The following is a 13,550-nucleotide window of genomic DNA, read 5'->3' on the forward strand; positions in this document are numbered from 1 at the left end:
AGCAGTTTTCTGAAAGAATTGAAAAAAAGAAAAGCAACCCCCCCCCCAACACTATTAGTTAACAGTCACCCTGTCTGGTTTTCCATAAACCAGGCATAGCTAAACTGCAGCATCATCTTTTCTTAATAAAAGTCGGCATCCATAACTATTTGTCTTCACTCACAGAAAAGAAAGGGGAAAGGGAATAAGGTAGAGACAGGAGTCTCCAAGTAGCACAGAATGATGGGTATAGTCTATTTGTAAAGAGCATCCCATCAAATCATAACTATCTCTTACAAGTAGAGGGAAAAGTGCTTCAGTCCCTGGGAGAAGACTGTCGTTTGAGGATGACTGTAGGTGCAATGAGATTATCTCTATGGAAAAAGTAAAGTTAAAGAGAACTTTCTTCCTTGATCTTCTGACTTTTAATGTGTTCTTTCAACTCTAAAATTCTATGATCCTATGAAATATCAGAATTCATATTCAAAAACAGCTGAAGCACTTACAATTTCCACTGTACTAGAATGTTGGAAGAAACACTAAATTTAGATTTTACATAGTTCCTGCCCTTCATGGACACTATATTCTAGTAGGGGATATGACAAAAAGACCAGTAACTATAACACTCAATAGCATATGATGGTGTAATAGTTGGGAGACACCCAGCACTGGGTTCAAGAAGAGCTGGGTTTAAGTCTTGACTGACAAGACACATACTGGTTATGTGACCCTGGGCAAGTCACTTAACTGTCACTGCCCTAGGCAGCTCTGGAGCAACAGAAGTTGCAGAAAAAGGTGATAATATGATTAGATAAGAACTCTCAATATGTTGAAATCCCAGGTCCAGTTCCATCCCAAAACGTAGGTTCACAAGAGAGATACAAAGTGCTGCATGAAGTACAAGGGGACAAGTTTTTTATTCACTTGGGAAATGAGGGAAGCCATGAGGGAAGTCATAAAGCAGATATTACAGAATTTGAGCTCGAAAGGATGGGTAAGGTAAGTATTCAATAAAAGAAGGGGTAGGAGAAATCACATCTCATTACTGTTTCACTCTGACACTAAGCAAGACGAGGTGATGTAAATTTAAATTACCTCTTTAAGGGGCAGCTAGGTGGCGCAATGGATAGAGCACTGGCCCTGGAGTCAGGAGGACCTGAGTTCAAATATGACCTCAGACCAAACACTTGACACTTACTAGCTGTGTGATCCTGGGCAAGTCACTTAACCCCAATTGCGTAAGAATTAAAAAAAAATTTTTTTTTAAATTACCTCTTTAAGTAGCTCCTGCACATGTTCCTCCCCTGACAAGTTTCCTTCTAGTCTCTTCTCCAGGGACAAAACTTTTTCCTGCAAATGTTTGATGAGTTTTTCTCCCTCTTCAGCCTTGACAGCAGCCTGTTATCGTAAAAAGGAGCGATGTTCACCTTCTAAGCAAATCCTTCCCTCTCTTGACACATAAAAGTTCCTCAGAATTCAAGACTCTTCGCACATCCCAAAAGATGAACTCCTCACTTCACACTAGACCAGGAAATCCTTCACTTGCCTCCATGCCCCCCAAAACTGTGAAAAATGGCTTTAGGACACACTCAGTCCATCATATCTTTCTCCCCAATTAAAGCAATAAGAGTTCTTGGAAGAAGTAATGCAATTACCTCTCCTGGAAACTAGCCAGGATGCCAGATGCTCCTACTCTTTAAAAAAAAATTACGTCTTCATGAGTCAGAACTCATTTTAATCATACTATCTATGCTGTAATAATCAAGACTAGCAGCACTTGAACTCTTGAGCCTATGTCCTGAGGTTTGTCTTCATTTACTTAAAAACACAAAAGAGCTTAAGATTGCCCTAAAGCAGAGGTTTAGTTTTTGAAAAGTGAGCCATATGACTAGAAATCCATCTGTATGCAGGCTGCTTGAATATTTGAAATAATAATGAAATATATATTGATAATTCTTTAAAAATTCACATTTTTTGCAGTAATCAAAGATCAACTCCCAATAAATTTAATGAAGATTAATTGTATACAAGTGCACAGCTAAAATTCTAGTGCTAGTCACTGATCAATCACATGAATGAGGTACTCCTTAGAAATGATGACAAAAGAATTATAGAGAACTGTGGATATACTTAGGATATACAATTCTAACCCCAGGTTTATTTATTAGGGATATTGTTAAAGGAATTCTTATTTTAATATGGATGGAATGGGATGACCTGAGGCCCCTTATAGGTATGATTTTTTGAGCTCTTGATGGTGGCTCTCAGCTTTGATTTCAGTACTTTCATGAAAGGAAATGTAAGTACAAGACCCAAGGAGACCCAAACACTGAGCAAAATTTAGTCATACAACCTGAAATATACAGTGTTTTAATGGCTTAGTAATCAAATAAAATTTGTTTTGCTGATCACCTCAGAAAGACAGAATACTGAACTAATAAACCAAAATCAAAGAAACTAAAAGATGTTCCAGTTCAAATACAAGCTGATTATTACACTTGAATGACCTAAGCAAAGCAATTTTCTAGGGTAAGACTCAACTATATAATTTGAGAACAGTTCTAATAAAGTTCAAAATGTAAAAGCAGAAAAAAAAACCCACAATAGTTTCATCTAATCTATGACGACATCATTTATTAACTTTAGAACATAAAGCAAACCTAAGATAAACAAAATTTTTAAAAAAGAAGGAAAAAGAAAATGCCCCCAAATATCACATTCACTTAAGACTGTTCTAGTTGGCTAAACAAGAGACAAGACTTTAGGAAAAATTAAACTCTTCCTCTGACTACAACCAATAACTAAGTCATCAAAGGCTAGCAAGGTATTTGGCTTTGGTCTGATAATATCCCTCTAGTTACCAGTTGCCATCAATTCAATTATATCCAATAAGCATTTGTTAAATGCTTCTTTTGTGTAAAGCAGCATATAATATTAGCATAAAATTAGTCCTTCAGGACTTTACAAAGATTTGCAAAGTGTGATAGTGTAGTAGAAAGGATGCTGGAAATGGGAATCAGGAGAGACCTTAGCTCAAATCCCACTTCTGACACTTCTAATTGTGACCAAATGCAATTCACTTAACCTTTTTGAGTGTCCATTTCTTCATATGTAAAATGGGAATAATAATATAAGCAAAACCTACCCTCATAGGTTTGTTATGAGGATCAAATGAGATAACATGCTAAATCTTTCAAAAACAAAAAAAAACAAAAACCTTACATGTTGTCAGTAACTATTCCTATTCTTAATAATAATAGAGAAGATATGAAAATATATTGAGGAAAGTCATATTGGTTATTTTAAGTGTATATGAGAGGTCTAAATAAAATTGTATGTGAGGAAGACATCGGATGGAACTTGAACCCAGTAAGTAAGTTACCAAGTGTTGTATGCATGGAGTAACACTGACTTGGGAGTCCTAACACCTCGTTCAAATATCAGTTATGACACTTACTGACTGTACTACCACGGAAGGACAAGTCAATTCACCTTCATGAGCTTTAATTTCTTCCTCTACAAAATGAAATTAATAAACCATCTCAAACAGCTGTTTGCAGAACACCAAGTGATGCTTATGTGATCTTGGGCAAATAATTTTTTCTTTCTAGTCTTCAATTTCCCCATCAGTATAATTAAGGGGATCAATTAACCCCTTTCAGACCAAGATAAATCTAACCATAAAATAAACAAAACAGAAGTTAAGGAGATGAACAGAATTTTAGAAAAGTTAGATATGGAAAATCTTGTATACAGAGAATACTGAATGAGAATAGAAAACAATATTTCTATTTCTTAGCTGTACATGGCACTTTCACAAAAACTGATCATGTATTACAGCATAAAAGCTTCACAAAGAAATGCAGAAAAGCAGAAATACTGAATGTGTCTTCTGCTAACCAAAATGCAAAAAAAAAAAAAAAAAATAGATTCAATAAAGGGTCATTGAAACAAATTAAAAATTAATTGCAAACTAACTTAATCCTAAAGAATGGGTGGGTCAAAGAATAAATTATAGAAACATAAGTTCATTAAAGAAAATGAGGGGCAGCTAGGTGGCACAGTGGATAGAGCTCAGGCCTTGGAATCAAGAGGACCTGAGTTCAAATCCAGCTTCAGACATTTGACACGTACTAGCTATATGACCCTGGGCAAGTCACTTAACAACGACTGCCTCACCAAAAAAAAAAAAAGAGAGAGAGAGAGAGAGAGAGAGGGAGAGAGAGGAAAAAAGAGAAAAAAAAAAAAGAAAAGGACAACAATCAGACAACATAATTTATGGGATGCAGCCAAAGCTGAACTTAGGGGAAAATTTATATCTCAAATTCCTTACAACAATAAAAGAAAGAACAAATCAATGAATTGTGCATGCAACTAAAAAAAAATAGAAAAACAACAAATTAACTACCCTCCTCAATTAAATATCAAAATAGAAATCCTGATATTAGCAAAACTGAAAGTTTAAAAAATCGAATTAATAAATAAAACAGGAATTGTTTTTCTTAAAATTATTATTATATATATATATTTAAGACAATTGGGGTTAAGTGACTTGCCCAGGGTCACACAGCTAGTAAGTGTCAAGTGTTTGGTCTGAGGTCAGATTTGAACTCAGGTCCTCCTGACTTCAGGGCAGGTGCTCTATCCACTTCGCCACCTAGTTGCCCCGAGGAATTGGTTTTTTGAAGAAACAAACAATAAACAGATAAGCCACTGGCTAATTTGATTTTTTTAAAAAAGAGGAACAAATTACTAGTACAAAAATGAAAAAGGTTATTCCCAACAAATGAAGAAGAAATAAAAGCAATTAGGAGATATTTTGCCCAATTATATACCAATAAAATGACAATCTATATGAAATGGGTGAATATTTATGAAATTATAAATTGCCCAGACTGACAGAACAGGAAACAGAGTGCTTAAACAATTCAATCTTAGGAAAAAGAAATCAAACAAGCCATAAGTGGACTTCCTAAGGAAAAAAACCCCAGGACCAGATGGGTTTATAAGCAAATTCTACCGAACATTTAAAGAACATATAATTCCAATACCACATAAACTGTTTGAAAAAAGTTGGTAAAGAAGGAGTAGTACCGAATTTCTCGGACAACACAAACATACTCTTTCTTAAAACCTCAACCAGGGAGGGTCAAAAGAGAAATAAAACTATAGACCAATTTCCCCAATGAATATTAATACAAAAATGTCAAATAAAATAATAGCAAACAGACTACACAATATATCACAAAGATCACGTACTATTTATAACAGGGATGCAGGGCTGGCTCAATATCAAAAAAACTGTAAGCATAAATGACCATATTAATAACAAAGCCAACAAAAATCTTATGATTATTTCAAGAGATGTAGAAAAAGCTTTTGACAAAATTTAAAACTCATTGCACTGGAAAACACAGGATAAATGGAGTTTTCTTTAAAATGATAACTAGTATCTCTCTAAAACCAAGAGCAAGCATTATCTATGGTGGAAATAAGCTAGATGCCTTTCCAATAACATCAGCAAGTGAAGTGAGGATGCCCACTGTCACTACTATTATGCAATATTGGACTAGAAATGCTAACTATAGCAAAAAGATAAGAAAAAGAAACTGAAGAAATAAGCACAGACAATGAGGAAACAAAACTATAACTTTTTACAGATAGGTTGCTTTAGAGTCAATTCTAACTGAAACTAAATGAAATAATGAACTTCAGCAAAATTGTAGGATATAAATAAACCTACACAAATCATCCAGATTTCTGTATATTACCAACAAAACCCAGCAGGAAGAGACAAAGAATCCTATTTAAAATAACCAAAGACACTATTAAAATATTTGGGAATTTACCTGCCAAGACCCAAACAACAAATTATACAAACACAATTACAAAACACTCTTCACACAAATAAAGATGTCTAAATTATTGAATAAATGTTATTTAATCATGGGTAGGCTAAGTCAATATAATATAAATGACAATACTACCCAAATTAATTTATTTAGTCAGTACCATACCAAACTACCAAAGAATTACTTTATAGAGCTGGGAAAAAATAATACTAAAATTCACTTGGAGGAATAAAAGGAAGGATATCAAAGAAATCAATGGAAAAAAATGGGAAGGAAAAGAACCTAGTAGTACCAGATCTCAAACTGTACTACACAGCTGTACTTGTCAAAACAATTTGGTACTGGGGAAGAAAGAGAGGTTTTCCTGCAACTATCCCCTTTGTCACTTATTATAATACAATAATATTCCATCACACACATATACCAAATTTTTTTAATGAACATGACTAATGTGGAAATTTGTTTTGTATTACTATACATATTTGTACTGGGTTTTGTTTTTCTTTCCTTCTCAATGGGTGGGGAGGGGTGGGAAAGGCAGTAAATCTGGAACTGAAAATAAAATTGAATTAAAAAAATAAAATGATGGGGTTGAACCAAGTAATTTCTAAGGTCCCTTCCCTTCCAGTTCTAAGTCTTATGATGTAATGACTATGTCACATTGGCTTCTAGAGACTCTATGGATGCTTCCATCTTCCTGGAGCTGCAGAGGATAAAAACGATGGCAAGGTGTGGGCTGATACTACAGGCACTTTTGGCCACAGCAGCTGTTAGCCAGGACACTCCAACAATGAAGGTTTGAAGACTGCTGGCATAACTGCTGGGAGATGGGGCTGTGAGTTGTGCCGGATGGAAAAAGTTTAACTGGAAGAGAATAGGAAGGAGGAATCCAATGAAGGTTCTAGGTGTAGGTGAGCGATAAGATCAGTAGTTGGGACTCCTTGGACATTTCCTTTGCATGTGACATTAATGTGGCTTTTTTGTTTCTGTTGTTGGACTCTGAAGAACTGTTTTTGGTCAGGCCTAGAAGCTGTTATGTTTGAGCCTAGGGGAAGGAACTAGATAAAAAGAAATAGCTAGGTCGAGTAGCTGCTAGGTCCTACTCTAAGCTACTCCCCAGCCCTAAGGACATGTTAGTGTAGGTTATCTTGAGAAATCCAACACTTTGTAACTATAAATGCTACAGCAATAGATTACAGTTAACAGCCCTCATTTCTATGTAGTTTTCAAATTTACAAAGCTCAAATCCCTGATGTAGATATTGGGGAGGGCATCCAGCTTGTCTGCGGGTCCTGGGATCTAGGTAAATGCCTGAACAACTCAATTTTAGTGCTAAGTGCTAATGCCAACCCTATTTTATTAAGAGGATAAGAGAGTCAAAGGGGTAAAGTGATTTGGCCAGTCATACAGCTAAGAAGTCAAAGCCCAAACATGAACCCAGGATTTCTGATTACAAAGCCAGTGCCCTTTCTACCTCATGAGACTATCTGATCTCTCACTATTATTGCTGCTACTCTTGTTGTTATTTCAGTTTTGTCACTCCCTTTGCTATCCTAAACTCCCCTACCTTTTGATTCTGCTGTTCATTTTCAAGCTTCAAAGACTCATGCTCAGCCTGCACCGTGCCCAACCTCTTCTCAGAACAAGCTGCAGTTACCTGAGCCTACAATTTTGGGAAGCAGAGTTAGTTTTCTGAATTATATATATATATTTTTAACGGCCTTCCAGCTCTAAAATTCCAAGATTCTAACAGTGTAACAAATAAATAATGAAAAACATTGCAAAGACTCTATTAACTAAAATGTTACAGAGCAAAAGATGCAACTTATTGTCAAATATTATGAAAATTATTATAGAAAATGTAGAAATAGGATCAAGAATGACTTGGTAACACTTTTAGAGTAAGAACAGAAAAAAAAAACTACCGTTCGCTACTCAAAATAAACCAGGACCAAGAAATGCATTGCAGTGCCTTTCCATTTCTATACTGACTTACTGCATAAGTAAATCCACTTTCAATGAACATGCTTTGGATGAGGTATTCTTGCATGGCTTTGTATATGATGATTTGCTGGGGGTAGATCTGGAGGTCAGCATGGAATGATCATATGAAGTGAAGGAATTCTAGGGAGTAATTCTTTTAAAATCCGTAGCAATGTGACTTGCTGGCAGAAAAAGCAAGCATCTGAGAATTTCCCCTTGGGCATCCCCTGAAGTTTCTGCCTGACAACATTCCCCATTCACCTGACAGAGCTGGAAGACCCAGCAGACATGACGGAGTCCAGAGCAAAGCAAGCAAGGGCCCACCCACCCATGCCCTCCTCAGTCAGTGGTGCCAAAGCAAAGGGCTGGGTGCCTGAGTGTATTTTTCTAGTGTAATGGAAAGGAGTGGTGAGAAGACTGTAGGGGAGACCACGGCAGCCCTGTCTGCCTTTGGGCAGAAGTGGTCCAGTAAAGCAGGAAGGTATTGTGAAAGTGATCTGGAAATCTGTATTCTTGTCTCGCCTCTGACCCGTAGAAGCTGTGTTGGAGGGCTCCTTCACTACTCAGTCTGTTTCCTAATGGGTACGAGACGGATCACCAGGTCAGCAGCACCCACCTCACAGGGTTTTATAAGGCTCAAATGACAAATCTATAATAAAACACTTTCTCAGTCTTACCATGTTACCATAAACATAAGCTGTTTTTACTGATCCTCATCTGGTTCTTTCTCACCTTTTTCACTGGAATTCAAATAGAAATCATCTTAGAAAAGGCACTATCTTGATAGTTATCTTTTGCATTTAATGTTCTATACATTTTTGCACAGGTGGATAAATAACTATTCTTTACAAATGAATGAAAGAATTGAGATATAAGCTCTTCTTTAGGCTCAGTGAAAGCAATTCAGGACAGCCTCAATGGCAGACAGAATGACAGAAATTACACACATATATGTATTTCATCCTGTTCCTGCATGATTATGATTTCTCCTGCTGATTTCTATGTTTTGAAAGCTTCTCTGGATGTAGCTGAGAGATTATAGATTTGTTAAGTTGATATTTATTAATTTATTTTTTATTTCATGGATCAGTTATGTATGAGCAACTGCTGGTAACAACTCTGTCTGAATAGTCGAATTCCAGTTTATCTGGTGATATTTCAATGATTTTGTAAAATCTATACTTATGTAACACAGATTTGTCATGTACTGGCTTATGAAAAACAGCAAGCTTCTGAAGAATAATATGGTCACTAGGTCCTATCTTGCTAAACAGGTGATGTTTTTATAGTCTGCAGTGAAATGTATTTCCTTGAATAATCTGCTCTGATCAGTATAAAAATTATGATGTCATTCTTATCTTTATTCAATGAAGGTCAAATAGAAATGGGCCTGGGAAAGGTCATTATGTTGCTGCTAATCTTTTATATCTCAGGCTCTATGGACCATTGTGCAGGTGAACAGCTTTTTAAAAAAGACCGGATATAAGCACGGAGATGTCAGATCATCTTAGCACTAGGAAGAATGATAGGGAGAACAAGCACTTCAATCTTGCTCCAACATGGTTTTGATTTCTTCCACTAGGTTTCTATATATTGAAAACTTCTATTCCATGTTAGGAGACTGAGTATTTGGAATGAAGACACCTATTAAAAATGTTCTTAAATGTTAATGGATCAGTATTATGTCTGGGTAACTGAGAGCAAAAGCTCCCTTTATCATGATACTCTAGCTCTAGTGCAATTTACTCCCAGAATTCTCAAGGATATTTTGAGGTCTATATTTGTAGTACAGGAATTTGTCACCTGTTAGTTTATGAAGGAGAGTGAGCTTCTAATGCAAGCTCTGACCACCAGGTATTGTAAGATATCAGTAGGAGATGAATTTTTACAACCTGTTGTAGTGATTATGTTGCAGTGTGAACTCTGAAAGAGTAACCTTTCTGTAATTTCTGGTGGTAAAACCTGTACTTTCATCACTATCATAAATCCCTTTCTGTAAACAAATCCTTGAGACTCAGTCAACTGTTAAATGCTTCCTGATATACTCTTGGCTGAATTCATGTGGATGTTGCTGATTGTGAGCCTTTTGATTTCACTCTTGGATCTTAGCTGTTTCACAGGCACATTTGGAGGTATGAATAACTTTTGGATACATCTGACCCACTGAGTGGCAAGTCCCTATTGCTAGCCCTTACTAGCACCCTTTGAAGTGATGTCAGTTCCATAAACATTTTGGTTAAGTTTTTTACCTGTTAATCATCTGTTCTGAAAACATCTTTCATTCATTTTCCTCCTTATTGATGAGGAAGTGTTAACCTTTTCATGGCTACCCTGGGGTGACAGCCCCCTGTGTTCAGTTCATATTTTGGGAGTTATCATCATCACCATCATCATCATCATCATCATCTTATTAGTTTTGTTGATAGGATAGAAACAGTCCAGAATCAAGTCATTCTCCTATTTCTCTTTTATACCTGACATTCTACAGACTCTGGACAGGTGGATAAAATAACTGTTCTTTGTTAAAGTTGAATAAAAGTATTAGGATATAAGCCACCTCTTAGATTCACTGTAAACATGCTCAGTACATATCCAGGCTGGAGTCTAAGCCATTTTCCAGGCTGCATGCAGAGGAAAACCACTTTCAGGTACACTGTACAAATTCAGTGGTAGTATCTACTATCAGTTTATATGATTGCTTGTAATGCGCTTACTACTGACAACTGCTTATTTCAAAAGTATTTCTATAGGTTCTTTTTAACATATTTATCATTTGTTTTGCAAAATATCTATTAATTTTCTTCCTCCTTTTTAGTGACAAAGTGTTTAACTTTTTATAGGTACCTCAGGATGATAGGCCCTGAATTTTGTTAACAATGTATGGATTTTGGTTAGGATACTTTCCAAATCTGTTACTGTTCATTTTAAAGTTTTGAAAATGATCATTAAAATTGGTATTGTATAGGTATTAATTGCTTTCAATGTGTTCTTCTTGTTCAGTTTTAATTTTATGCTGACAATAAGCGTCTTAACGAAGTCAGCTACAGCCTTTACTACTAATGCGTCTTGCCTGGAAGAAACCAAAATATCTGTAGATATTACCTTCATCGATTGATTCAATGGCTTCAATTCAAATTCAAGCTTGAAGCTGTCCGTCTCTTTCCTTGGTGTACATTAAGAATTTTATACTTATTGTTTCCGACTGACACTTTGTAGCAGTAAAGGAAGATTCTATGAGATGAAGGAAGTGTCCAATGTCTTTCTCAGTGGAGCTATTACAGTGTGCTTCAAATAACTAATAAGATGTTTTGGTTCAATTCACTCTTGAATTTGGAATACTGAAGTTGAATTTTTTTTTTTTGCTTTTTGACTAGGCAATAGGGTTAAGTGATTTGCCCAGGGTCACACAGCTAGTAAGTGTCAAGTGTCTGAGGCTGGATTTAACTCAGGTCCTCCTGACTCCAAGGCCAGAGCTCTATTCACTGTGCCACCGAGCTGCCCCGGAAGTTGTATGTAAGCGAGATAATAATGGATTTTAGAATATACAGAAAATGGTCCCCTTGAAAATGCCATGTTTTATATCAATCATTCTTGACACTACTGCTTTGGTGGTGTTTTAAAGAGAGTTTTCCATTGGGAATTTCAGGTACTCTAATATTCTGACCATACTGGGGTATATTTTTGATAATTGGCAGCATACAAATAAGCCATGAATGAGGAACTGAGTCAAAGGCTATGTAACAATCAAAAAACATTATGAATGTTAAGAGCTGTTAGCTTGTTGAACAATTACCAGAGCAATGAGTTGCTCTTTATAATGATCTCATCATTGTCAAATCTAATGGCTACCTCAGTCATCATCCTTCTTGACCTCTTTGCAACTTCTGACACTGTTCATCTTCTCTTCTGCATATTCTCTCCTGTCTGGTTTTTTTTGACACTGCTCTCTCCTGGTTTTCCTACCTGTCAGATGACTTCTGCTTGGTCTCCTTTGCTGGATCTTCCAGTAGGTTACACTCCCTAACCATGGGTGCTCCCCAAGAGTCTTCCCCTACACACTATCTTATGCCTCTAAATTACCTTGCCTGGTGTTCTCATGAGCTTCCATGGATTAAATGATCACCCCTACGCAGACGATTCTCAAATTCACTTGTCTAGCTCTAACCTTTCTCCTGACTTTCAGTTTCACATCAACAACTGACTACATCTCAATTAGATGTCCCAAATACATCTTAAACTGAACATGTCAAGACCTGAAATCATTATGTTTTTCTCCAAATTCTCCCCTCAATCCAACTTCCCTATTACTGTTGGGGGCTTCATCATTTTCTCAGTTACCAGGCTCATAAACTTGGTGTAATTCTTCACCATTCAATGACACTCACCTCACATTTTGAATATATCGCCAAATCTTATTCTTTCTACCTTCAAAATTATCTCCCCTATCTGATGCTGAGTGAAGTCAGCAAAACCAGGAGACCGTTATACACAGTAACAGCCACATTGTGCAATGACTAATATTGATAGACTTAATCCTTCTCAGCAACACAAGGATCTAAGACATCTCCAAAGGCCTCATGATGGAAAATGCTATCCACATCCAGAGAAAGAACTATGGAGTTTGCTACTGCAATAGTAATGATGACAATTACAACTACAGCTAAAACTGTATCTACTACCATTAAAAGATTAAGGTGGCATAGTGGATAGAGAACTGATGCTGAAACTCTTTAAGTCAAGACAACTTGGATTCAAGTCTTGTCTCTGACACATCCTGACCGTGTGACCCTGGGCAAGTCACTAAACTTCTCAGTATGACTGCCAACTCTCTAAGTATCTAAACTGCAGAACTGAAGAACTGTATCAGCAGAAAGTGTGCTCATCTAGACCAATAGAAGCATAGGTGTGGACCAAAAAACTATTATTAAAATGGGTATAATTATGCTCATCCTACAAATATTAAAGGACAGTTGTACATAAAACCTTTTGCAAACCTTGAAACTACTCTATAAATCTATTTATCATTACAGTAACTCACTTTTATAAAGTATTTTTAAAGGTTTATAAGAATGCAAATTTCCTAATTCTCAAAATTCAAATATCTCAGGTCAGTCAGTAATATTTCACCTGATTCTTAACCCACACTCCTCCCCAGGTATCAGACTCTATAAATCATATGTTGCTGAAAGATTTGTTAAAAACAAGTTATCATTACAATTATTAGTTTATATTATTGAAAAACATGTCACCTGGATTAATAATCAGACTGGAAAATCCATCATTCTATAGAAATCTGGAGGTACCTTTATCACTACTTTGAATTCTGAAGATCAGAAAGTTTTTCTGTGCTCAAGTCAAAGGGTAGCAATGTTCCTTTTACTGACATGGCTAACAGGTAAAAATCCATTATTCAGAAAATCTGTCAGGACAAGCACCACCATGCTAGACTTCCCCTCACTTTCTCTTAACTAAGCTAAACTCAATTCCTCAACTAGATGGTCACTTCCTCTCCAAGCATTGTGGTGGAAGGAAAATGAGCCTAGAGGCAAGAGAATGCGGTTCAAGTCCTGACTTTATCACTAGATATGATTGTGAACATTAGGATCCTCATCTATCAATGAAAAAAAAAAGACACTCTAACCCACAGGGTTGTTAAGAAAATGCTATGTAAACACTAACATATAACATAAATGAGGTATTCTTATAATTCAAAACCAAACATTGAATTTTTCACCA

At 36.2% G+C, this 13,550-nt stretch overlaps 1 protein-coding gene across 1 annotated transcript in view; it reads right to left on the reverse strand.

Annotated features, from left to right (window-relative positions):
- The window catches only part of LOC114047005 (golgin subfamily A member 1-like), a 56,243-nt gene that overhangs the window by 28,299 nt on the left and 14,394 nt on the right, over positions 1–13,550 (reverse strand). The window contains exon 10 of the mRNA XM_027867648.1: positions 1,252–1,377. Coding sequence (XP_027723449.1) covers positions 1,252–1,377 — 126 coding nt within the window. The remainder of the gene's footprint in view (positions 1–1,251; positions 1,378–13,550) is intronic.

This window comes from Vombatus ursinus, unplaced genomic scaffold, assembly GCF_900497805.2.
Source record: "Vombatus ursinus unplaced genomic scaffold, bare-nosed wombat genome assembly UNPS02014786.1, whole genome shotgun sequence".
NCBI lineage: Eukaryota > Metazoa > Chordata > Mammalia > Diprotodontia > Vombatidae > Vombatus > Vombatus ursinus.